Source organism: Pristiophorus japonicus, chromosome 7, assembly GCF_044704955.1.
Source record: "Pristiophorus japonicus isolate sPriJap1 chromosome 7, sPriJap1.hap1, whole genome shotgun sequence".
NCBI classification, from domain to species: domain Eukaryota; kingdom Metazoa; phylum Chordata; class Chondrichthyes; family Pristiophoridae; genus Pristiophorus; species Pristiophorus japonicus.
In genome coordinates, this window is record NC_091983.1 from 39,741,364 (window position 1) to 39,769,141 (window position 27,778).

At 42.0% G+C, this 27,778-nt stretch overlaps 2 protein-coding genes across 4 annotated transcripts in view; one reads left to right on the plus strand and one right to left on the minus strand.

Annotated features, from left to right (window-relative positions):
- The window catches only part of mcph1 (microcephalin 1), a 433,479-nt gene that overhangs the window by 164,715 nt on the left and 240,986 nt on the right, over nucleotides 1-27,778 (plus strand). The gene's annotated exons all lie outside the window — the stretch shown is intronic.
- angpt2a (angiopoietin 2a) overlaps nucleotides 12,839-27,778 on the minus strand; it is a 112,792-nt gene continuing 97,852 nt past the window's right edge. The window contains exons 8-9 of the mRNA XM_070884911.1: nucleotides 23,011-23,141; nucleotides 12,839-13,305 (exon numbers count right to left, since the gene is read on the minus strand). Coding sequence (XP_070741012.1) covers nucleotides 13,145-13,305; nucleotides 23,011-23,141 — 292 coding nt within the window. The 3' untranslated portion in view covers nucleotides 12,839-13,144. The remainder of the gene's footprint in view (nucleotides 13,306-23,010; nucleotides 23,142-27,778) is intronic.

Consider the following 27,778-nt stretch of genomic DNA (forward strand, 5'->3'; position numbering starts at 1 on the left):
ACCCTAGGATGCATTTCATCAGGACCAGGGGACTTGTCTACCTTGAGTCCCATTAGCCTGTCCAGCACTACCCCCCTAGTGATAGTGATTGTCTCAAGGTCCTCCCTTCCCACATTCCTGTGACCAGCAATTTTTTGCATGGTTTTTGTGTCTTCCACTGTGAAGACCGAAGCAAAATAATTGTTTAAGGTCTCAGCCATTTCCACATTTCCCATTATTCAATCCCCCTTCTCATCTTCTAAGGAACCAACATTTACTTTAGTCACTCATTTCCGTTTTATATATCTGTAAAAGCTTTTACGATCCGTTTTTATGTTTTGCGCAAGTTTACCTTTGTAATCTATCTTTCCTTTCTTTATTGCTTTCTTAGTCATTCTTTGCTGTCGTTTAAAATTTTCCCAATCTTCTAGTTTCCCACTAACCTTGGCCACCTTATACGCATTGGTTTTTAATTTGATACTCTCCTTTATTTCCTTGGTTATCCACAGCTGGTTATCCCTTCTCTTATCGCCCTTCTTTTTCACTGGAATATATTTTTGTTGCGCACTATGAAAGAGCTCCTTAAAAGTCCTCCTCTGTTCCTCAATTGTGCCACCGTTTAGTCTGTGTTTCCAGTCTACTTTAGCCAACTCTGGCTTCATCCCACTGTAGTCCCCTTTGTTTAAGCATAGTACGCTCGTTTGAGACACTACTTCCTCACCCTCAATCTGTATTACAAATTCAACCATACTGTGATCACTCATTCCGAGAGGATCTTTTACGAGGAGATCGTTTATTATTCCTGTCTCATTACACAGGACCAGATCTAAGATAGCTTGCCCCCTTGTTGGTTCTGTAACATACTGTTCTAAGAAACAATCCCGTATGCCTTCTATGAATTCCTCCTCCAGGCTACCCCGTGCGATTTGATTTGACCAATTGATATGTAGGTTAAAATCCCTCATGATTACTGCCGTTCCTTTTTCACATGCCTCCATTATTCCCTTGATTATTGCCCGCCCCACCGTAAAGTTATTATTTGGAGGCCTATAAACTACGCCCACTTGTGACTTTTTCCCCTTACTATCTCTAATCTCCAAACCACAATGATTCAACATTTTGTTCATTGGAGCCAATATTGTCACTCACAACTGCCCTGATATCATCCTTTATTAACAGAGCTACCCCACCTCCTTTCTCTTGTCTATCTTTCCGAATCGTCAGATACCCCTGTATGTTTAATTCCCAGTCTTGGCCACCCTGCAACCACGTTTCTGTAATGGCCACCAAATCATACCCATTTGTAATGATTTGTGCCGTCAACTCATTTACTTTATTTCGAATGCTGTGTGCATTTAGGTAGAGTGTTTTAATATTAGTTTTTGAACCATGATTTTTAGTTATGACCCCTCCTGCAGCCCCTTTATATTCAGTGGCCCTTTTTGTTTTTTTGCCTTGGGTTTCTCTGCCCTCCACTTTTACTCATCTCCTTTCTGTCTTTTGCTTTTGTCTCCTTTTTGTTTCCCTCTGTCTCCCTGCATTGGTTCCCATCCCCCTGCCATATTAGTTTAACTCCTCCCCAACAGCACCAGCAAACACTCCCCCAAGGACATTGGTTCCGGTCCTGCCAAGGTGCAGACCGTCCGGTTTGTACTGGTCCCACCTCCCCCAGAACCGGTTCCAATGTAGTTGCTGAAGCTATCAAATGGGTCCTTCCCAGCAAAGTTTGAGTTTTAGTCCCATTACTCCATTGGTTGTGTAGCATTTTGGAATGCCCTGAAGTTGTAAAAGGCGCTTTATTAAATGCAAGTTCTTTCTTGCATTATGGGAGGCATCTAACCGATCCTCAAATGCCAGTTCCCTGAATGCCTTCGCCCTATGGTCTGGACTGAAAGAAGCATAATCCCATATTGGGGTTAGGGAACCCAACAGGAAATGTAATTAAAAAAAAAATTAGCTATATTATACTGAAAATACCAGGTCCTATTTATCTTAATGTCAGCACCAGATCTTTTAATATGTTAGTAGTTCAATCTCTCTACGTGGACAACACGTTAATCAGGACATCTTTGACAGAGATGGCACTCAAGATTCTGGTGCTGCTGTGGCACCTGGAATTTGTGATTAGGTAGACAGTAGACTTCAGATATTTCATACCAGCAGTTGAGCTTCATAGAATCATAGAATGGTTACAGCATAGAAGAAAACCATTCGGCTCATTGGGCTGTCTGCAAGAACACTTCAGCTAGTCCCACTCCCCTGCCTTTTCCCTGCAGCCCTGCAAAGTTTTTTCCTTCAGGTACTTATCCAACTCCTTTTTGATTTCAGGCAATGCATTCCAGATCCTAACCATTCACTGCGTTTTAAAAAAAAGTTTTTTCTTGTGTCATCTTTGGTTCTTTTGCCAATTACCTTAAATCTGTCCACCTTGACCCATCCGTCAATGGGAACAGTTTCTCTCTATCTACTCTGTCCAGACCCCTCATGATTTTTAACATCTCCATCAAATCTCCTCTTCCTCTTTTCTCTGGTCCGAGGAGAACAACCCCAGCTTCTCCAGTCTATCCACGTAACTGAAGTCCCTCATCCATGGAATCATTCTCGTAAATCTTTTCTGCACCCTCGCTAAGGCCTTCACATCCTTTCTAAAGTGCAGTGCCCAGAACTGGACACAATACCCCAGTTGAGGCCAAACCAGTGTTTTATACAGGTGGTTCATCATTTCCACGCTTTTGTACTCTGTACATCTATTCATGAAGCCGAAAATCCCATAAGCTTTTTTCACTGCTTTCTCAACCTGCCCTGCCACCTTCAATGATTTGTGCTCAAATATCCCTAGGTCTCTCTGTTCATGCACCCACTTTAGGATTGTACCCTTCAGTTTATATTTCCTCTCCTCATTCTTTCTACCAAAATGTATTACTTTGTACTTTTCTGCATTCGATTTTATCTGCCACGTGTCCACCCATTCCACCAGCCTGTCTCTGTCCTCTTGAAGTCTATCACTCTCCTCCTCACTGTTCACTATACTTTCAAATTTTGTGTCATCTGCAAATTTTGAAATTGTACCCGCATCCAAGTCATTAATATATATCAAGAAAAGTTGTGTTCCTAGGAAACAACCTAAAACAACCGTTCACCACTACTCTCTGTTTCCTGTCACTTAGTCAATTTCATATCCATGCTACCACTGTCCCTTTGATTCCATGGGTTTCTACTTTGCTGGCAAGCCTATTATGTGGCACTTTGTCGAACGCCTTTTGGAAATCCATGTCCACCACGTCAACCGTATTGCCCTCATCAACCCTCTCTGTTACCTCATCAAAATCTCATTCAAGTTGGCTAAACATGATGAACCTTTAACAAATCCACACTGGCTTTCTTTACTTAATCCATACTTGTCCAAGTGACTGTTAATTTTGCCTCTGATTATTGTTTCTAAAAGTTTCCCGTCTACCGAGCTTAAACTGACTGGCCTGTATTTGCTGGGTTTATCTTTTCACCCCTTTTTTGAACAAGGGTGTAACATTTGCACCAGTCCTCTGGCACCACCCCTGTTTCTCAGGAGGATTGGAAGATAATGACTAATACCGCCACAATTTCTTCCTTCACTTCCCTCAGTATCCTAGGATGTATCCCACCCGATCCTGGTGACCTGTCTACTTGTAAGTATAGCCAGCCTTTCTAGTACCTCCTCTGTCAATTTTTATCTCATCCAGTATCTCCTCTACCTCCTCCACTATGTCTATGGCAGTCTTTCCTTGGTGAAGACATGCAAAGTACTCATTTAGCACCTTAGCCATACCCTCTGCCTCCATACGCAGGTCTCCTTTTTGGTCCCTAATCAGCCCTACTCCTCCTCTACTACCTGTTTACTGTTTATATGCCTATAGATCAAAATAGACTTACAGATTAAAACACGGGCACACTGAGCAATAGTGAGATCTAACTCTACATATAGAAAATAGGTGCTTTCTCTGATGATTCATTCAGTCTTTGACAATATTGTGTGCCAGAATGGGAGGCTACCAGGATTCTATTGCATATTACCAAACAACAGAATAATGCTTCTGAACAGCCTGTGGATTCCCTGCAGGTTTCTATTCTTGTTGTGAAGGTCAACCATAAGCTTTGGGTGGAGGAAATGGTTATTCTTGGAGCTAACCCCATCCCAACTGTTTGACCAAGAATTCAATCTTGTATCTTCTGAACTACAGTATCAGCTGGACTATAAGTATCTCATTTAAGGTGGATCTCCTATTATTGGAACTGATTGACTGCCCAGATCTTGAGAGTATTGACATAGGAACAGAGTAGGCCACTAAGCCTATTCCATCATTCAGTTAGATCACGGCTGATCTGTAGCTTGACTTTATTTACCCGCCTTTGATCCATATCCCTTGATACCCTTACCTAATAAAAAATCTCATCAATCTAAAGTCTTGAAAATTTCAGCTGACCCACCATCTCTCGTCTTTTGTCCAAGAGAATTCCAGATTTCTTCTCATCATCATAAGCAGTCCCTCGAATCGAGGATGACTTGCTTCCACATCAAAAAAGTCACAGGTGTTTCAATGAAGGACCTAAAATTTCAGGTCCCGAACTAAATCTTGAAGAGTGGAAAAGACATGTGTGTGGATTTTTTGTTAACGTGTGTTGGCCATTGCACACCAGCCACCACATGGGCTTGACAGAGCTAGGTCTTGGTCCAGTGACAAGGATTAACCAAGACGACTGGAGACCAGCTCTGCTGCACGGACCTAGTGCGCGCACATTTCGCAGTGTGGGCTGCCTCTGCCTCTTCTGGGGCCCCCGAACTCACGCCTCTCCTGGGCCCAGATCATAAAGGATATAGACAGGCTAAGTGAGTGGGCAAAAATTTGCCGATGGAGTATAATGTTTGAAAGTGTGAGGTCATGCACTTTGGCAGAAACAAAATCAAAGCGCAAGTTATTATTTAAATGGAGAAAGATTGCAAAGTGCTGCAGTACAGTGGGACATGGGGATACTTGTGCATAAAACACAAAAGGTTAGTATGCAGGTACAGCAAGTGATCAGGAAAGCCAATGGAATCTTGTCCTTTCTTGTAAAGGGGAGGAGTATAAAAACAGGGAAGTCTTGCTACAGTTATACAGGGTATTGGTAAGGCCACACCTGGAATACTGCGTGCAGTTTTGGTTTCCATATTTGCAAAAGGATATACTTGCTTTAGAGGCAGTTCAGAGAAGGTTCACTCGGTTGATTCCGGAGATGAGGGGGTTGACCTATGAGGATAGGTTGACTAGGTTGGGCCTCTACTTATTGGAATTCAGAAGATTGAGATGTGATCTTATTGAAACGTACAAGATTTTGAGGGGGCTTGACAAGGTGGATGCATTCCTACATTAAACTCCATCTGACACAGTTTTGCCTACTCATTTAATCTATGTCCCTTTGTAACTTCCTGCTCCCATCTACACAATTTACTGTGCCTCCTAACTTAGTGACACCTGCAAACTTAAATATGCAACTCTTTATTCCTTCATCCAAGTGAATGATATATATGGTGAAAAGCTAAGGCCCCAGTACAGATTTCTGGGGAACACCATTTGTCACAATCCACCAATCCCAAGGTTTTCCCTTTGTAGGATATGAACCTTTTTTTAAGCAAGGTAATATATGTACCCTTTCAACTTATCTGCTATTCTGTAATTGTATACCTTTTTCATCAGTTACTTTACATGCCATCTTCGTACAGAGGATTAATAAAATAGACACAGGCAGTGGATCCCACATTGCTTTGCATGGCATGTTGGTGGAGTAGTTCTTGGGATTAGTGAGGCGAGTGAATTAAGGGATCCTCTCAGTCATCTACAAGGTTGCTCTGCACCTTCAACCGTACTACATTTTTACTTCACATTATTATTGTCTTGACTGAACATTTCAGGATGACCAAATGTGTAGATGCTGCAATGTAGTACAGCTGGCCTGAACAAATGTTCCCTATTCCAATCTTTGCACTGGTCGGGTATACTAATGCAGCTGTAGATAAAATTACAAAATAAAATGTGTATATTATGGTGTCAGCTGTGACTCAGTGGTAGTACTCGCCTTTGAATCAGCAGGTGGTGGGTTCAAGTCCCACTCCAGAGACTTGAGCAGATAATGAGGGGGCTCGATAAGGTAGATGCAGAAAGGATATTTCCACTCGGGGAAACTAAAACTAGGGGACATCGTCTCAGAATAAGGGGCCGCCCATTTAAAACTGCGATGAGGAGAATTTTTTTTCTCAGAGGGTTGTAAATCTATGGAATTCTCTGCCCCAGAGAGCTGTGGAGGCTGGGTCATTGAATATATTTAAGGCGGAGATAGACAGATTTTTGATCGATAAGGGAATAAAGGCTTATGGGAAGTGGGCAGGGAAGTGGAGCTGAGTCCATGATCAGATCAGCCATATTAAATGGCGGAGTAGGCTCGAAGGGCCAGGTGGCCTACTCCTGCTCCTATTTTTTACGTTCTTATAGTGCAGTACTGAGGGAGTGCTGCATTGTCAGAGGTGCCCTCTCAGGTGGATGTAAAAGTTCCCATGGGACTATTTCAAAGAAGAGCAGGGGAGTTCTCCCCGCTATCCTGGCCAATATGTATCCCTTAACCAACATCATTAAAACGCGTTATCTGGTCATTATGACATTGCTGTTTGTGGTACCTTGCTTCCGTGTACAATACAACAGGAACTATACTTCAAAAAGTACGTCATTATAAAATACTTTGGGATGTCCTGAGGTTGGGAAAGGAGCTAAAAGAAATGGAAGTCTTAGTTTTAAATAAATGAATAAAAAGTGCATTTAAATAATGCCTTGTCAAGTCTCTAGGACATCCCAAAATGATTCACATGCATTTAATTATTTTTGAAGTGTTGTCACTGATGTTTTATATAGATGAATCCAACATTTCATTTGCATACAGCAAATTTCCACAAACAGCAAATGAGATGGATGACCAGTTAATCTGTTTGGTAATGTTGTTTGAGAGATGAATGCTGGCCAGGTCACCAGGAAATCCCGTTGGCTTAACACCTCACTGAAAGACTAGGGGCTGGTTTTCGCCAAATTTGACCCTCCGCAGTGAAAACCCGGTCGGTGGGAGCTCTGGTACCTCTTTGCAGTGGCGCTTTGAAGTACTGCCAGAGAGAGGTGCGCCGACGTGCAATGCAGCGGATTGCGTTACCGTCGTACTTTCGGCACTCTCTCGACTCGTATGCTGCGCCCTGCCAGCAGCAGTATGTATGAAGACCTGCAAAAAGGTAAGTTAAAGTTTTTATTTTTTAATTAATTCTCAGCAATTTAGTAGGTAAGGGTTTTTTGAATGTTTTTTGCATTTTTATCCCCCCCCCCCCCCGGCCCCTCCCAAGGCCTCTCTTGCAGCGCTACCGGCCCCGGACTAAAGTGCTGAAAGCCTCAGTTTGCGCCGTGAATCCTCGTGCAATGCCGACTTTACCAACATAAAGACTGAAAGTTAGGCCTAAAAACAGTAGGACAACGAAAACGGTAATTTTGGCGTAAAATTACCGTTTTCGCCGAAAATCTAGCCCAACACCTCTGACACTGCAGCACTCCCTTTGTACTGCACTGAAGTGTCAGTCTAGATTACATGTCCAAACTGTGGAGTGAGACTTGAATCCACAAATTTTGATTACGAGGCGCAAGTGCTGCCAAGCTGACCATATGAAGAGGAAAGAAATTTGCTTGCCTTTGTGTAGTCATCCACGTTATTCAACCTCGCAATGCTTCCTCCCAACTTGCTCTTCATGTCCTCCTTCGCTAATGTGATTTGAAGCTATTTCCTGTTACATTGGTTTTATGATTTTGTCCTCCCCTGGGTCTGAATGGTCTCCTTCAGATAAAGAACTGAGGGCAGAGTTCAGTGTAGCCTCTTTCATACAGTGGATAAGGAAAATATCAAGTGGTTGTTCAGACACAGTGAGAATGCAGACTGCATTGCTGTATGTGGATGATGTACTTCAAAAATAAGGAAGACTGTACCAGTGGTTGGTGATCTGCTTTAATGAAAATACATAAAAATGAATTGTCACCTTATTATCCCATTACCAGGAACTGGGAAGGGCTATGAGTGAAGAGTTGTATCTTTTTCTATATGATATATGTTATGTTCAACTCAAATACCAGCAGTGCATTGCCACTTGCATTGTACTCTGAATAGTTGCATTAAGTGCTTTACAACACAGTTTTTGTCGTTGAAAAAGTGCTGCTGCTGAACCATACATAAGATTTGGTGGCTAATTTTAGTGCTTGCTATTCCACTTATGAACCAATGCTACTTTGCTTTTATTGATGTTGAACAAGTAATCTTGTCCCATGCTGCAGTGCCTGAAATGGTGGTGGCCGAGATTCAATGGTAATTTTCAAAAAGGAATTGGATAAATACTTGAAAAGGAAAGACCTCTGCCGGGCTTTGAGGAAAGTGCAGCGGGGTGAGACTAATTGGATTGCTCTTTCAAAGAGTTGGCACAGACACAATGGACCGAATGACCTCCTTCTGTACTCTATGATTCTTGGTTGCAATATTTCCTGGTCATAAAAATCAATGTTTTTTTAAAGTGTAAACTGTGTGACCATGTGGTTTAAAAAAGACTCCACTGACTTCAAGCAATCAGAAATACAAACATGCTTGCAGCCACAGTGTGTGCTGCACCATTTCAGGAAACTGGTTACCGCTACCTATCAGCAGTAGAACCTTTTCAAGTGCATGAATAACAAGACAAAGTTTTATCTTAAAGCTTTTAGTTAAGTGTAGTTTTGAAATTGAGAACAAGCAGTGAGTCTGCATTGTAGTAATGGATATAATTTTATGTTAGTGCTGATATTAATAGTGATTATGTGCACTTCAAAACTAAAATGGAATCTACTCAGTGTTGTGACACAGTCTGCTCTGTCATTGAAATGTTAATCATAATACAACTACAGTGTATTTGTGCTTCTTCATAGTCTGTTTTTGTTTACTGTTTTTGGCGGGGGGGGGGGATGTCTGTCTAAGGTGGAGTCATTCTAACTGGCACTGCGTTAATTTTCATAAATATTGCTTTGTGTACTAAAAACACCCCTTTAAGGGCCCCAGTCTTATCAGATCTCTTCATGCTTCTCTAATGTAACTTCCGAAAGTTCTCTTTGGTGACATTGTAGTGCTACATCGGGACATTTTAGATTACATGTGGCTGATGTAATAGCTTATCATCTGCTCATATCCAGTTCATGAATATATAATTGTTCAGTGTTGTCACCAGCATTTTAGTTATTCTTTAGAGTTGTGAACAATGCCTAGTACGAGAGTTACATTGCAAATTCTTATCTTCCAAACTTGAGCGGTATGTGGAGTATTTGAACTATACAGTCTACTCCTGATAATCTAGTCATTTCTTCGACTAAAAATGATTGAATAATAAAATAATTTGAATTAAGCAGCATAAATGACACAGCAAAGTAAAAATATTGTGTTGAACAAAATTAGAATTATTGGATAATTTGAATTAAAAGGAGCAAACTATATGTTGCCAGTTTGAAGTAGTGATGGCAGCAATTTGAGGTGAAGAATAAAGAGAATCATACAGGTGTAATGGCACACATTTGAAACATACTGCCTTAACTATGTGGTCCCCCCCCCTCCCACCCCCACCTCAAGTAAATCCACGTAACAATATTCCTGATGCTAAAAGGCACCACAAACATCATATTTAATTCACTCTACTTGAGGTTTTAACTTGGTCTTAAACAAACTGTTGTGAGATCTTAAGTTACTTGCATTGAAAATGTTACTTTGCTGGCCCTTGCATAAGCATAAAGGGTCAGTGAAGTTCACACATTGGTGCTGGTTCAGTGGATCATGTTTAGTACAGTAGAACATATCCATGATTTTTCCTGAAAGTCGCCTTCGAGTGTCTTCACTTAAGAAATCATGTTTCTCTTACAGACAAAAAATATTATCACTGTGTTTAAATTTGTATTCAAGTAGAGATAAGAGCATTTGCCAAACAAGGCAAGAATTTTTAGTCTGGGACCAAAACCTCAAGTAAGTGTATAGAAACATAGAAAATAGGTGCAGGAGCAGGCCATTCGGCCCTTCAAGCCTGCACCGCCATTTAATAAGATCATGGCTGATCATTCCTTCAGTACCCATTTCCTGCTTTCTCTCCACATCCCTTGATCCCCTTAACCGTAAGGGCCATATCTAACTCCCTCTTGAATATATCCAGTGAACTGGCATCAACAGCTCTCTGCGACAGGGAATTCCACAGGTTAACAACTCTTGAGTGAAGAAGTTTCCCCTCATCTCAGTCCTAAATGGCCTACCCCTTATCCTAAGACTATGTCCCCTGGTTCTGGACTTCCCCAACATCGGGAACATTCTTCCCTCATCTATCCTGTCCAGTCCCATCAGAATCTTATACGTTTCTACGAGATCCCCTCTCATCCTTCTGAACTCCAGTGAATAAAGGCCCAGTTGATCCAGTCTGTCCTCATATGACAGCCCAGCCATGCCTGGAATCAGTCTGGTGAACCTTTACTGCACTCCCTCAACAGCAAGAACATCCTTCCTCAGACTAGGAGACCAAAACTGAACACAATACTCCAGGTGAGGCCTCACTAAGACCCTGTACAGCTGCATTAAGACCTCCCTGTTTCTATATTCAAATCCCCTTGCTATGAAGGCCAACATACCATTTGCCGCCTTCACCGCCTGCTGTACCTGCGTGCCACTTTCAGTGATTGATGAAACATGACACCCAGATCTCGTTGCACCTCCCCTTTTCCTAATCTGCCGCCATTCAGATAATATTCTGCCTTCATGTTTTTGCCCCCAAAATGGATAACCTCATATTTATCCACATTATACTGCATCTGCCATGTATTTGCCCACTCACCTAACCTGTCCAAGTCACCCTGCAGCCTCTTACCATCCTCCTCACAACTCACACCGCCACCCAGTTTAGTGTCATCCGCAAACTTGGAGATATTACACTCTATTCCTTCATCTAAATCGTTAATGTACATTGTAAGTAGCTGGGATCCCAGCACTGAGCCCTGTGGCACTCCACTAGTCACTGCCTGCCATTCTGAAAAGGACCCGTTTATCCCGACTTTCTGCTTCCTGTCTGCCAACCAGTTCCCTATCCACATCAGTATATTACCCCCAATACCATGTGCTTTAATTTTGCACACCAATCTCTTGCGCGGGACCTTGTCAAAAGCCTTTTGAAAGTCCAAATACACCACATCAAGTGGTTCTCCCTTGTCCACTCTGCTAGTTACATCCTCAAAAAATTCCAGAAGATTCGTCAAGCATGATTTCCCTTTCATAAATCCATGCTGACTTGGTCCGATCCTGCCACTGCTTTCCAAATGCGCTGCTATTTCATCCTTCATGATTTATTCCAACATTTTCCCCACTACCGATGTCAGGCTCACCGGTCGATAATTACCCGTTTTCTCTCTCCCTCCTTTTTTTAAAAAGTGGTGTTACATTAGCTACCCTCCAGTCCATAGGAACTGATCCAGAGTCGATAGACTGTTGGAAAATGATCACCAATGCATCCACTATTTCTAGGGCCACTTCCTTGAGTACTCTGGGATGCAGACTCTCAGGCCCCGGGGATTTATCAGACTTCAATCCCATCAATTTCCCCAACACAATTTCCCGCCTAATAAGGATATCCTTCAGTTCCTCCTTCTCACTAGACCCACTGTCCCCTAGTACCTTCACTTAACCGAGATTAGCTAATCAAGAAGAATGTATTTTTTGTGTGCTGTGTTATTCTCTCCAAGCAACAATTGCAAAGCAACGTTCAAACTCATTCTGTTCACAGTTATTTCATATGCTAACATTGGAAGATTTCTTCAATGCCATCTGAAGAGCAGGGATCTGGTATAACTTGATTTTGCCAAGGATCATTGTTTAGATCTGGCAATTCAAAATGATAAACTCGCTCTGCCCCAAACTGATATGAACATTGATGATTTTGGAATCCAATTATTCCGAAGTCTTTTTACTACTTTGGGAGAATCTTAATTGTTGAATAAAGAATAATGTTCTTTGTTGAAGTTGAGTTTCCATTTAAAAACCTTCTGCTCATCCTAACCACCAATTCTGTCTCTATCTAACCTGGTGCTGCTTAGAAGTGTGACTATTTCTTGTGTTGCTATCTGCTCCAATTAAAGAACCAAGAATGTAGTGCAAATCAAGGTGTTAGATACATTGGATTACTCGATTGCAAAGGGACAGTATCCTTATTGGTGATTTTTTTTTCTCCAAATGGATGATAGTAAATTGTAATTGTATGTGGAATTTAAATTTCTTGAACAAAATAGAGGTGCCTACTTTATCTATATCAGATAATCTACTGTTCAATCCAATGCCTAGCCGATAATGGCAGAAATAACAGACAATGGCACCAAAGTAATTTTACAGTGGCTTTTTCGATGAGCTTTTAGTTTCATTCCAAAAAAGAAATAATTAACTAAACAAACTAAATTTGGTGTAGTGTACTTTGTGATGTTATGTAGTCTTTAAGAAGAAAAATTGAGGTTGCAAAATCAAAAAATGCTTAGTGATGGGCAAAATTATTATTTTGAAATAATTGTTAAATTTTGAATCTTAAAAGTGTGGTTCTTTTTCATAGTATTTGTGATCGTTCATAGTTCCAGTTTTTTTTCTTTGGAGATCAATATTAATTCTCAGATGAACAATTTCTATTGCAATCAGTGTCATTGGGAGCTGCTCAAGTACTCATTGCTCATTAACATACCATTAACATTAGTTCCCATATGACTATATTTAGTAGTGTCTCTAAGATAAAAATAACCTTCTCTTCCAGGGATTCAATTTCAGTTGACATTATAGTATTCCCAGTGTTGATCTCTATTGATTAAAGAAGCTTCCTCATAAAGTGGAATTGACTACAATAAAAATAGATGCAAAGCAATTTACAAGCAATTTTGTCCTCATTTGTTCATTGATTCTTGGCTTCCAAACAGACAACTTAAAAATATTAATGCGCGGTGTACATATTAGTCAACATTTTAAATAGTAATCGTGTCTTTACAGATTTGCTGAAAAAAATGTCTTTATACATCATATGGACTGACAAAAACAATCTATGTACAAGAATCCATAATCAGAAGTCTGCAGGTCTGATCATCATAGTAGTAGCTTTCAGAGAGTATCCTGACCCTTTCCAGTAGTACCATTTGATTCCATTGAATTTATTCGTATTCTGCCCTGCTGAGTAGTATAATCCATTCAGGTTGGATGGACCACAAGCATCAAACCACCATCCTGTGAGGGGAAAAATACAACACAAAACATCACTTGAGGGTAGATGCCCAAAGCTGCAATAGATATACTTTGCTCCTGTGGAACTCCGATGAAATCTAACTTGGGGACTGCTAATGAAGGTTACATTTTCCAAATGGTTATTGAGGACCTCTGCTCAGCTGGATAAGTCTCCTTTGGCCCATTCTTATTGAAGATCTAAACATCTGTTATAGCCATTCAGGACAAGTGAGTTGCATTAAAAATAGGTAACTACAATAGCCAAAATCTATTCAGTGCTTGCAGTAGAGAACCAGGAGAGATCATCTACCCAAGGGTAGTGTCGATCAATGTTTCTCAAACTGGGGTCCACGGCATGACCAGAGCCAGACGGAGGCAATTTAAAACCTGCTTCTCTTCAAAATAAAAAAATGACCCTGATTCAGTTCTTGTGAATTATTCTCAACAGCTGGGCTTGCCTCCTCACAGAGGCCCACAGCTCTCACTCACTTTGCAATGAGCACTCCCTGCTGGTCGAGCTGATTCCTCTCACCAGTGCCACGACCCTGTGCCATCCTCCTGACGTGATCATGGAGCCTTTCAAACAAGTGCCTGAACGTGTTCACGCAAACAGGTACAATCCCACAGTACAGCTGTGACATAACATGCCAGTGGGACTATGGCAGTGAGTCATGCTTCTCGCAGCATCCCAGCATGTGCATGGGTGCTCGTGCACTCACTCACCTTGGCCAGCCTGCTGACATCTTTAAAAATTGTCCAGCACAAAGAGGCCAATAGTGGCCATCTGTTTCTGTGGACTTTCCGGAATTGGTGTGAGAGGCAGGCACGCAATGATATCTAAGTAAATACCTGTTTTCTTAAAAAGCATTATTTAAAACACTCTTTACAAGCAACACTTTCATATTCAGAGTATTGTACAGTATTATAATTTAGATGGGTATATGTGCTTACTAATCGATTTGAAAAGTAGTCGTTCAGCGGTAGTGCATGAAGTGGAGTTGAGGTAGATCACCCATGATCTCATTGAATGGCGGAGCAGGCTCGAGGGGCCGAATTCTTAATTCTTAAAACTCCAACAACAGCAACTTGCATTTATTTAACACCTTTAACGCAGAGAAACATCCCAAGTGGCTTTCTAGAAGCATAATTAGCCAAAATTTGACACCAAGCCAAAGAAATCGTTAGGAGGGGTGACCTCCGAAGTTTAGTTAGAGGTGGGTTTTAAGGAGGATCGTGAAGAAATATAGAACTTTACAGTGCAGAAGGAGGCCATTTCGGCCCTCGTGTCCATGCCGGCCGGCAAAGAGTCGCACGGCCCTTCGTCAGCAGTCCGAAAGGTTACATACAAACCTATGAACAATGACATAAAGGCAAAGAGCACCCAGCCCAACCAGTCCGCCTCACACCACTGCAACACCCCTTGTACTGAAACATTCTACACTCCACCCCAACCGAAGCCATGTAATCTCCTGGGAGAGGCAACAACCAGATTAAAAACCCAGGCCAATTTGGAGAGCAAAAATCTGAGAAAATTCCTCTCCGACCCGGAGATCACCCTGGCCGTATTCTATTCACTGTGGTACTTACCATTATATCTGCTCCCTCCAACAAAAAGTCATCCAGTCTAATCCCAATTACCAGCTCTAGGTCCGTAACCCTGCAGGTTACAGCACTTTAAGTGCCCATCCAACCATCTCTTAAAAGTGGTGAGGGTTTCTGCATCCAGCATTCTTCCAGGCAGCGAGTCCCAGATCCCCACAACCCTTTGCGTAAAGAAGCTCACCCTCAAATCCCCTCTAAACCTTCCACCATCCACCTTAAAACTATGCCCCCTCGTAATAGACCCCTCCACCAATGGAAATCGGCCCTTACTATCCACTATGTCCAGGCCCCTCAATATTTTGTACACCTCAATGACCTCTCCTCTCAACCTCCTCTGTTCCAAAGAAGAGGGAGGAGGAAAGAGAGTTGTTTAGGGATGGAATTTCAGCGCATAGGTCCTAGATGGCTGAAGGCACAGCCGCCAATGATGGAGAGAAAGGAGTTTGAGGAATGCAGGGTTCTTGTAGGAAGTTACAGAGCTATGGAGGGGCAAGGCTATGAAGGGATTTAAACAGGATGAGAATTTTAAATTGGAGGATTTGGAGGACCAGGATCCAACGTAGGCTGAGCGTGATTTGGTGGGGGATCTTCATCATCATAGACAGTCCCTCGGAATCGAGGAAGACTTGCTTCCACTCTTAAAATGAGTCCTTAGGTGGCTGAACAGTCCAATGGGAGAGCCACAGACTCTGTCACAGGTGGGAAGGGGTGGGTGGGACAAGTTTGCTGCATGCTCTTTCCGCTGCCTGTGCTTGATTTCTGCATGCTTTCGGCGATTAGACTCAAGGTGCTCAGCACTCTCCCGGATGCACTTCCTCCACTTTGGGCGGTCTTTGGCCAGGGACTCCTTGCACAGAAGGAGGCCAATCGGCCCATCGAGTCTGTGTCGGCTCTTTCAGAGAGCAATCCATTGAGTCCCACTTCCCCGCACTTTCCCCATAGCCTTGCAATATTTTTATCCTTTCAAGTATTTACCCAATTCCCTTTTAAAGATGGATAGAGAAGATGTGTGTCGTCCCTAATTGTGGAAGCTGATGCAGTGTCAGTGGGGATGTCGCACTTTATCAGGAAGGCTTTGAGGGTGTCCTTGTAGCGCTGCCCACGTTTGGCTCATTTGCCATGAAGGAGTTCCGAGTAAAGCACTTGCTTTGGGGGTCTCGTGTCTGGCATGCGAACTATTTGGCCTGCCCAGTGGAGCTGATCGAGTGTGGTCAGTGCTTCAATGCTGGGGATGTTGGCCTGGTCGAGGATGCTAATATTGGTGCGTCTGTCCTCCCAGGGGATTTGTAAGATCTTGCGGAGACATCGTTGGTGGTATTTCTCCAGCGACTTGCATATTATGGAAAGCTAGCAGAGCATTGCAGTAGTTAAATCTGGAGGTGTCCGAGACATGGAGAAGGGTTTCAGCAGCAGATGGGCTGAGGCAGACTGGAGATTGCTAATGTTATCGAAGTAGGTGGTCTTTTTGGTGGAGAGTATATAGGGTCGGAAGATCAGCTTTGGATCAAGTAGGACACCAAGGTTGCAAACACTCTAATTCAACCTCTCCCATTTCTCTTGACACCTCCACTGTCTGTGCTATCAGACTGATTGCCCCCGACATCTGGTCTTGGATCATGGAAGCATAGAATAGTACAGCACAGAAGGAGGCCAATCGGCCCATCGAGTCTGTGTCGGCTCTTTCAGAGAGCAATCCAGTTTGTCCCACTTTTCCCATAGCCTTGCAATATTTTTATCCTTTTCAAGTATTTACCCAATTCCCTTTTAAAGATGGATAGAGATGTGTGTCGTCCCTAATTGTGGAAGCTGATGCCGTGTCTTCAGATGCTTTTGCCAAGGGACAGCATGTGGCTGATTAAGTGGAGAGGGACCCTTGGGGGACACCAGAGTTAACAGTGTGGGGGGTGGGAAGAGAACCCATTGCTGGAGGTGCTCTAACTATAACTCATAGAATCATAGAAATTCATGGCACAGAAAGAGGCAATTTGGTCAAACATGTCACTGCCGACCAAAAAAGAGCGATCCAGTCTAATCCCATGTTCCAGCCAGTGAGTTCCAGATCCCCACCACCCTCTGGATGAAAAAAGTTTTCAACACCTCGCTAGTCGTTCTACCATTTAATTTAAATCGATTCCCCCTGGTTATTGACCTCTCTGCTCAGGGAAATAGATCCTTCCTTCCTATCTACTCCATCTAGGCCCTCATAATTTTATACACCTCAATTAAATCTCCCCTCCGCCTCATCTGCCCCAAAGGAAACAATCCCTCTCAATTGCAATCAAATCTTTCCTGTAATGTGACCAGAACTACACGCAGTACTCTAGCTGTGGCCTAACTAGTGTTTTACACAGTTCAAGCATAACCTCCCAGCCCTTATATTCTCTGCCTCGGCTAATAAAGGCAAGCATCCCGTATGCCTTCCTTACCACCTTATCTACCTGTCCTGCTACCTCCAGGGTTCTGTCGACATGCACTCCAAAGTCCCTCTGTTCTTCTACACTTCTCAGTATCCTATCATTTATTGTGGATTCTCCTGCCTTGTTTGCCTCCCTTAATGTATTACCTCACACTTCTCCAGATTGAATTCCATTTGCCACTTTTCTGCCCACTATTCAGTCCATTTATATCTTTCTTGAGTCTACAGCGTTCTTCTTCACTGTCAACCACACAGCCAATTTTTTATCATCTGCAAACCTCTCAATCATGCCCCCCACATTGAAGTCTAAATCATTGATGTATATCACAAAAAGCAATGGACTCCACTCAAAACAGCCTTCCAGTCACAAAAACACACTTGCAATAAGGAGTCGAGAAGCAGCAAAATAGATTCATCTCCCATAGGAGACAAAGGATCCTCAATAATAAGCAGAGAGGCAGTGAGAAAAACTTGAGTCAAAGATAACAAAACAAAAAAAGTATTGATTGAGTACCTGCTGTTGCAGTAACAATTTAGGTGACTGACAACTTCATGCACGTAATCTTGGAGATGAACTGAATCTTAAATACAGAAATTGAGCTTGTTTCTTGTTCAATGCAATATAATTCCAGTAAAATGTGTTTGAGGGGTTACAAGTATTACAAAGCAGATGACTGAATCCTATTGACCAAGCTTTTGATCACCTGACCTAATATCTCCTTATGTAACTCGGTGTCAAATTTTGCTTGATAACGCTCCTGTGAAATGCCCTGGGACCTTTTACTATGTTAAAGGCACTATATAAATGCAAGTTGTTGCTTGGTTGCTGATATGATGGGATGATACCAGGGATGAGGGCCTTCAGTTACATGGAGAGATTGGAGAAGTGGGATTGTTCTCCTTTAGAGCAAGAAAGGTTAAGGGGAGATTTAATGGAGTCTTTCAAAACTATGAAGGGTTTAGATAGTGAGTAATGAGAAATGTTTCCAATGGCAGGAGGATCAGTAACCAAAGGACACAAATTTAAGATAATCGGCAAAAAAAACAGGGGTGAAATGAGGCGAATTTTTAATTTATGCAGTGTTTTTAATGATCTGCCTGAAAGGGTGGTGAAAGCAGATTCAATACTAACTTTGGATATATATATTGGGAATTGGATACAAATTGAAAAGGATAAATTTGAATAGTTATGGGGAAATAGCGTGACTAAGTGGATAAGCTCCTTCAAAGAGCTGACTCAAGCATGTTAGGCCGATTGGCCTCCTTCTGTGCAGTAAGATTCGATGATGGGACCAGAGATCTCGGGCATGGTAGAACTCTGAAGACAACTGGTTAAAAATGGATTTTGTAGAATGTGAAACTAGATATTCTGGAATCTCTCAGTTTACCTCTGCCGAACCTTACCTCAGGAAAGGAAATAGGTTCAATAGAATTTCTGATGGAGCCTATTATTGATAGTGTGTCGAAGGAAATGCGTTTGATGAGTTGAATGTTTTTTTCTGTTTTATGGACACTATTGAAAATGGTCCTGTGGCAATTAAACCAGTTGTGATATATCGTGGCCTAAGAAAATTTTCTAGGGGTTAAGTATAGCAGCTAATATACCATCAGTATATGTTGAGGGAATCAAGAAGGTAAGAATTGTAGAGAAGCTACTAGATGTACCTGAATCCAGTAAAGATGACTTGTCCGAGATTTCTGAGGAGAGGATTACATATTGATGTGATCTACTGAGGACTGGATTTAATTGTCCAAGTTCGATATTGATGATGAACACCCACTTGGCTTTGGGCATAAGGAATTCCTATGCCATAACCTGTTAATACCTGGAACTGCTGCTGTGTTGCCTATTTTGTCTTTATAGCCTACGTCATAAGACATGGGGAGCACGCAGACGAGTGGGCAGCCGTACAGCAGGTAGATGGTAAAGAGGAGGGTATGTGGAGGGAGGTTCTGTGCAGGTTGAGAGTTTGGAACAAAACTCTGTGGCAGACAACTACTTCCACCAGTGAACACTCCTGTCACTGACCAACTTTGACCTTTCACATGTTCCAACTCTAAGAACGTCCTCCCCATTTCCTTCAGTGAAGCCGCCCTCCCAGCACTGATTCTTTTTCCAAGGTCCCATCCATTAAAGCACCACACACCCAGAGAAGAAATAAAAATGATCGCGAGTGATATTTGCAGTGTACAGGTGCTTCAAGTCCTACTCCAGTGCATCCTTTGATGTCCCCAGGATGTGTGCTTGTCTTACTCCTCAACTTAAGACTGTAGAAGTATTCAAGCGAGAGGAGCAACTGTGGTAACGGGATGCTGTTAGATGCTGCAGCAGTGCCCTGTTGGCATAGAACCTCTGGTCATGCGTTGTCCCTGTAACAGCTGGAGCCACGTCTGAAGACAAGATGGATGCAGAGAGGATGTTTCCACTGATGGGGGAGACTAGAACTAGAGGGCATGATCTTAGAATAAGGGGCCGTCCATTTAAAGCGCAGATGAGGAGAAATTTCTTCCCTCAGAGGGTTGTAAATCTGTGGAATTCGCTGCCTCAGAGAGCTGTGGAAGCTGGGACATTGAATAAATTTAAGACAGAAATAGACAGTTTCTTAAACGATAAGGGGATAAAGTGTTATGGGGAGCGGGCGGGGAAGTGGAGCTGAGCCCATGATCAGATCAGCATGATCTTATTGAATGGTGGAGCAGGCTCGAGGGGCCGTATGGCCTTCTTATGTTCTTAAGACGTGATGAAGGGAAGGAGCTTGCCATGCGAAATTTGGTATGGCCAATCTTCTCTGCTACTATGGGCAATCATGGTGTCATTGTACCATATTTATACATTGTTTTTACATTTTATTTTCCATATTTAAAAAATGTGACCTAGCATCATATTTTTTTTAATTAAAAATATATTCCTGTGTACTGATGCACAGAAACTTTTGATGACCATATGCTGGCAGTCACTGCTGATACAGTTCCTTAGAAAGAGGTTTGAAAGCTGCGGAATTGTACATGTTGGCTGTGTTTTCAAGGCTGCAACAAACATTTGGAGTTTAGATAAACCATTTTCATTTTCCTCCTATGATTTATAACATTAATTGAGTCTGGCATTCCTTGCCTTATATAATGAAGATACTGTAGTAGGATAGGCATGTCATGTTAAGAAAAATTTAAACTGACATATGAAAGATTTCCCCTTTCATCCGATGAATTGAACCTTAAATTTGATTTGTTTAATGAAATATATAATTTCTTATGTTTTGACAATATGCACTGCTTGGGATATATTAAACTGATCTCCAATTGCAATGCTTATGCATAGTTTGGAGTCGGAAATGAGGTTGTCGAGTTTAGTGTTGGCTTATTTTGAGTAGAGCACAGTAGAGGGGTGGGCGGGGAACATGGAATTTTTAAATTAAAACCCACTGGACCTCTGGAGATTCATCTGTTTAATTGCACTGGGATATGTGACAGCAGCTATTCTGAGAGAATTCTTTTTCATCCTGGTTTTGATCGGGACCCCACATGTGGAAGGATATATTTGTTGAAGCATCAGAATTGTTTTAATGTTTGATAGCAACATTGGTTATTCACAGAACATGCCACAACATCCTGTGTGTAAGCCCCACCCTCCCTGTCCAGATTGCGGAAAAGGTTGCGAGCTTCGGTTGTATTTTGGGAATCATAGTCTGAGTGTGATGCACATATTGACATTGTTACACTCTGGTATATGTGTATTAAGGTGACACTTTGGGTGTATTTTAGGAATCTGCTATTTGATTGAGATTCTTAACAGTGAAGGCTCAGCTGTGCAATAACACCTGGGGAAAGCAACAGAACGTAAGCCCCAAAATCTAGAAAAAGAGCAGGTCTGTGTAGAGAAAATTTGCTGAAGGCATTTCTGATGTAGAATGGCTGATTTTTGGGTACATTTAGTGTTTTATTACAAATTATTTAACTGTAATAAATTGGGAAGGCTAAAGCAATGCCACAAACTCCATTCCCTAGCAACGGACGACATCCTTCTGCACTATCTGAGGCCAAACCAAACCATTTGCAACCTGGCATCCTATTTGGCCTTGAGATGAGCTTCTGATGCCACATCGGCTCCATTACCAAGACCGCCTATTTCTTCTCCATAACATTGCCCTGACTCTGCCCCTGCCTCAGTTTATCTGATGCTGAAACCCTCATCCCTGCCTTTGTTACCTCTAGACTTTGACTATGCCAATGCTCTCCTGGCTGGTCTGCCATCCTCCAGCCTCCATAAACTTGAGCTCATCCAAAACTCGGCTACGTGTATCCTATTTTGCATGAAGTCCCATCACCCGTGTACTTGCTGACCTATGTTGGCTCCTAGTCCAGCAATGCCTTGATTTTAAAATTCTCATCCTTATTTTTAAATCCCTGCGTGACCTCACCCCTCCCTCTCTCTCTAACCTCCTCCAGCCCTAAATTCTCCCCCCCCCCCCCCACTATACCGCTCCTCCCTATACCACCTCCCCTATACCTTCCCCCCTATATCACCCCACGTTGAGACCGCTACACATCCAATTCTGGCCTTTTGCACATCCCTGATTTTAATCGTTCCCCCTTTGGTGGTCATGCCTTCAGCTGCCAAGCCCTAAGCTCTGGAATTCCCTCCCTAAACTGCTCCACCTCTCCCTCGTTTAAGGCGCTCCTTAAAACCAACCTCTTTGAACAGTCACTTGACTGAATATCTCCTTATGTGGCTTGTTGTCAAATTTTGTTTGATAGCGCTCCTGTGAAGCACCTTGGAACGTTTAAGGCACGATATAAATGTCATGTACAAAAGCTATATGTGCAGCTATATATTTGGCTGAGCCAAGAATCAAGGTAGCAGTGGAAATCAGTTTCATAGTATAAACTGTGATGCGATTGTTTTGTTGTGTTACATCTGCTGCTACTAGATTGGTACTAATAGAAAAAAATGAATAATTTCATTCGGTGGTTATATGTGGGACTTTTGTTTCTGATTGGTTAAATGCAATTTATTTTATGTGCCACCTGACTCATTTAATGTGAGGTGTGCCATGTACAAGACAGCTAATTATAAAAATAAGTAAATCAGCCTGAAATATTTGTTTACTCATTGCAAAGGCACTTAAGAACAAGAGTATTTTAGTGGGTCAGAGACTACAAGCATACAAATTTGTATTTGTGTAATATTTTCAGGCATAAATCTTTGTGTGCCAAACTGCAAACATAAGTACTTAATACTAATTCACTCTGTCACTTCAAATTATAGAACAAGAGCAAAATCTAGCTCACAGCTAGGGGAGGCTAACGTTCAAAAAGCACTTGGCAAATGATGTACTAATGCTAAAGTCACTAATTTGTGGTTTTCATGGGAAAAGAACTGGAATTGTGGAATTCAGTCCCCCAAAACATTGCATACCGGAAGATCCCAGAATCCTATGTAATAAAAACATTATTTGACTTATTCAGTCACCATAAATCTGTTTAATTATAAGCAGATGGAATTCTGGAACGTGATCCAAAACGGGTAAAATTTCCAGAACCCCATGAAATGAAAATGGAATTTAACTATCGTAAATCAATGGTCTTTAGCATGGCATCTGGCCACTCATCTTGACACCTTTATTCATTTTCCAAGGGTCCAGTAATGTCCTGTAGAAAACAAAAAGGTGTAAAACAACAATTTTCCCTCTTACCTCCTGATGCCATTTGTGAGCATTTGCAAATGCATTTGTCATTGTCTGAATCCTTAGTGCTAAAATCATTTCCCTGTTGGCTGAGACTGCTTATCTTGCCTGCTGTCCCGCTGTAGCCTTTTAGATGGATTCTGTAAAAGGAATCGATCAGAGTAGAATACATTATTTTTTTTATCCATTCAGAGGTTAGATGAGAGAAAGCCTTTCTGATCAGTAGTGTAAATTAACTCTGTCTGACTCAGGACAGTTAGTAAAGTTGACAAACAGTATTCTCATAAAGAGCAGACAGCTTCTGGGCGTCGACATCAATTTATAGGATCAATTTTGTGGCAACTTGAGTTTTACACCATGGTGAACTAGGTTCCTTTACTGATGGTTATTAACATGAGATGTTTTGGAATTTTTATTAGCTTGATGTTAGCAGTGATGTGTAATTGGACTAGACCTGGGCAGCAGTAAAGCTTTTTTGAAGATAGTCAGATGGGAGAAATATAAGTACGGCTCTTGGATATTGTGACCCTGCAAGTCAGATGAGAATACATTGTGGATGGTTAGTATTGGCTGTCACAGAAAATAACGACATTCTCATCAGCAAGCTCAGCAGTATAACCTTCCTTAATTTACTATGACCTCTAAGACAACACGTTGTTTATGGCTCCCTCCTTAATAGAAGAACACTAACTTTAGCACCCTCCCCCAGGGGTTATAAAAAAAAAGTTGTAAAATTTTAGTCCCCAGATATAGGTCAATAAAATGTTAATCTGTTTCAAGAGTTGCGATGATGCTACTACTCTCATCCCTTTTCTCCCTCTTTCTGCTTCAAAGAAGATAGATTTCACCATGCTCTTTAATGTATAGCAAACAATTCTAAAGAAGCATTTCATCCAAGTTGAAGAATATCAATAGGAAATGTCATCTTAGCTTTTATCTATTAATCAGCATTGAGTAGATAAACTGACTTTACAATAAAGTTGTTTAATTTCTATGAGCAGGCTGCTTTTTGAACTTATGCAACCATTTTTTCCCCCCAAGCGATTTCTGTATCTGCCCAGACAGCTGGGTGGCAGATCAGTCAAATATGTTGGACTGGAGATCTTTTTGCGTCCGATTCTGAAAGGGGAATGGGGGGGAAATTAACATTTATTTGTGCTTTTGTTTCTTTGGTGGACTGCAAATCACTCAGTAGAGCTTATTTTATAAACTTCAGTCTGACTTTTCTTAAATGTCGTAGATACAGCAAGGATTTTTTAGAATCATACATGACGACCCTGCAAAGACCCTGAAATTGCGGCTCCCCGAGTCCGTACGAAGTTTCTACGGACTGGGAAGGCATTGGAAAAGCCAGTTTTCAGTGCACAATGCACATGCGCTGAAAACCGGCTGTTCCGATCTGTCAAGCTAGAGCTTGACAGATCCTCCGCAACTCGGGTGCGAGGATATTTGCAAGGGCAAGATTGCAGTATTTACCCATATCTTGCCTAGCAAATGTTCTCAAAATTTTTGCGCCTGATAAAAGCAGGCGCATAGCCTACTTTTGCAGGTGTAAGAGTTTTAAAATACACCAAAATATAAATAAATTAAAAAAACACACATTATTTTTAAAAACCCTGCCCACTGCGTTACATTTATTTTTAACCATAATTTAAAAAACTTTTTATAAACTCGGAAAAAAATGTTTTCTCTCAGATATTTATTAACTTTAATTTCAATTAATTTTAATTGTGAGGTGCGTTTTTTTATTTTTTATTACATGTGTTTAGTGTCTTTGTTTTTTTTTATTAATAGCAATGAGAACTCATAGAGACATGTTCTCATTGCTATTAATGAGAAAGCTGTGGAATACTGTACCTGATTGGCTGAGCAGTCACATGTGACCTGGAGGAACCTGGAGGATGGGAGCGCGCTTCGCAACGCGGTAAGAGAAGGTCTCCCCACCGCAATCGTCGGCTCCTCCCGGACCACCAGGTACTTTCGTAGAAATGTTTCAGGTCGGAGGCAATTGCAATTTCAGGGCCAACAACATCTGGGGACTGGTGCCGAAAATTTGGGAGAGTTGTCCGACAGACTCGTCAAACAATAGCCTGACACAGTCATTCTCACAGAATCATACCAATTAACCAATGTCCCAGACTCCTCTCCATCACCATCCCTGGGTATGTCCTGTCTCACCGGCAGGACAGATCCATCAGAGGTGGTGGCATACAGTCGGTGGGAGTGACCCGAGGAGTCCTCAAAATTGACTCTGGACTGCATGAGGTCAAACATGGGCAAGGAAACCTCCTGCTGATTACCACCTTCCGCCCTCCCTGAACAATCCTTCATGTTGAATACCATTTGAAGGAAACACTGAGGGTAACAAGGATGCAGAAAATACTCTGGATGGGGAAACTTCAATGTCCATCGGCATGAGTGCCTCCTACCACTTCCCTTTTAAAAGTTATTGTGGATGCTGTTTTCATCACTATTTCCAGTAACTGTCTGCATAAGTAGCCAATTAAATTGCCCTAATTTGCCCCCAGACAGCAGTGAGGCCAAGGTAATTGATCACTGTATTGAATAGTTGTAGTGCTTTTTTCTTCGAGTCTTCAGGAGGTCTAAAGCAGAACCCAGGGGAGATCCTGGGACATTATGGGAATACTTCCCAGGAAAATTTGGAAACAGCCCGAGGCATGTCCCCAAGCTGCCTCTGCAATGATATGGGCATGGGTCCACTCCACTGGCACACAGTTTCTCAGTGGAGGTTTCATGGGTTGGAAACCCAATGCACCTGTAGCTCCCTTCAGGAATTGCATTTCAATTCCAGACTCCACCCCAGATCATGAATTTTGTAGCCTTGGGTCTTGTAATTTTTGAGGGCTTAAGGGGAAAAGTGCACTGCAAATTGGACTTAATTCCAATGACAAGTATAATAATTGGGAGATGCATTGGCAGTTCTGTCACCCACTTTACCCTCTCAGTAACTGCCTACACCAGAATTGAGGCTAATGGACATCACTTGGTCTGCCCTTAGCCATTACTGACAGGACTTTATTCAAATCAACACTCCCAATGATGTATTTAGAAATATTCTAGTGCTTTGTGCACTTCAAGATAATGTCTGTTTTTAATTTAACTTGTTGCTGTTGGAACTGTTCATAAGACTATCAATTCAACTGAATAAAATGTTGTGGGAAATTTCTAATTTAGTACAATTGATATTGCCAAGACAAAAGCTGACGGTATATTTGTCCACTGATATCCGTGTGCCATTATAATATTTACACAAAGTGTATTTATAGGGAATAAAACTGATGTACTTGGCAGCATTTTATCACTGGTTTGTCCAAAGGGCACTTTTAATGTTCTTGCAATTAGTTCTTATGAGAAATAAATGACAGAACTTTTATTCATTTGCTTTTCCAGTGCTTTCATGTAACTTTGTTCAGGGGCAGAAAGCAGAGGACCTTGCACAGTATATTTTTTTCATCACTTAAGTTTGATAAATAGATGTCAAAACATTGTGCACCGTTCATAAATCTTAAAAAGGAACATTGTTTTCTAACCATAAACATATGCTAATTTGCAGATTATTTTTCTGGATATGCCACTACTGAAAATGTGGAGTCAAAATAATTGTTAGCTATTTCAGAATGCACTGACAGAATGATCGATATTTAAGTACTACAGATTTTTTTTCTCTCGTTCTGCCAATTTACTTCTTCCCCCTTCTCCTCCCTGAAGTACTGTTTAACAGATGTTAGTTGCTCTCTGATACTTTGCCCCATCATTCTTCATGTGTGACAGTTGATGGTGAGTGTCAGCAGACTATTCAGATGTTGGGAATATGGCAGCCAAGCCTGATGCTGTCTTCACCCAACATCCATGTATGTGCATTTCTCATCAGGATTGCTGGCTATCGAGCAAGAAACCCTGGGTGATTGTTCCCTTCCCAAAGTCAAGCATGGAGGTTATTCGTAGCATCGATATTGTTAAGTTCAGAATAACTCCACGAGGCTGTGTTGTAAGCTCAAACCATTGTGATCTTGGTCTCTTTAATATAACTCCAAAGTGAGGCAGCAGCATGGTAGGCTGCCTTTTATACCTGCTTGCTCCAGGGTACACAGGTAACCCATAGGTCTCCCACAGGTGTGCCCCCTAGTGGCAAGTCTGACACACAGATTAGGTTCACATACATAACCTCACTTCTCCCCAAAGTCTTAAGTACAAGTTATTTACAGGTTGAGGCGACCTGGCGCTCTGCGTTCCCGGATCGATCGCCTGAGTTGAAGTCCTGGCATGGGCGAGTTGGTCAGATCATTGCACGGCAGCACGGCTGGTTTGATCGGACTGTCGGGTATGGTGGGTTCATCCTTGTGGTTGACCGTGAGGTCACTTGCTGGTTGGGTATGTGTTGGTGGATCGTAGATGGTCGGGTGTCTTCAAACTGTTCTTGGTTGTCCGTGAATCACAGTTTGGTCTGATCCAGGTGCTTTCTGCACGTTTGCCCATTCAACAATTTTACAACAAACACTCTATTCCCCTCCTTGGCTAAGACAGTGCCAGCAATCAACTTGGGACCGTGACCGTAATTTAGAAGAAACACCGGATCATTAACCTCAATGTAACGCGATGCCGCCGCGCGATCATGATATGCGTTATGCCTGTGCTGCCGGTTTCCACGTGATCGTTGAGATCCGGGTGGACTCAGGAGAGCCTGGTTTTGAGTGCTCTCTTCATTAAGAATTTTGCAGCGGGAACCCCGGTGAGCGAGTAGGGGCGCGTGCAGTAG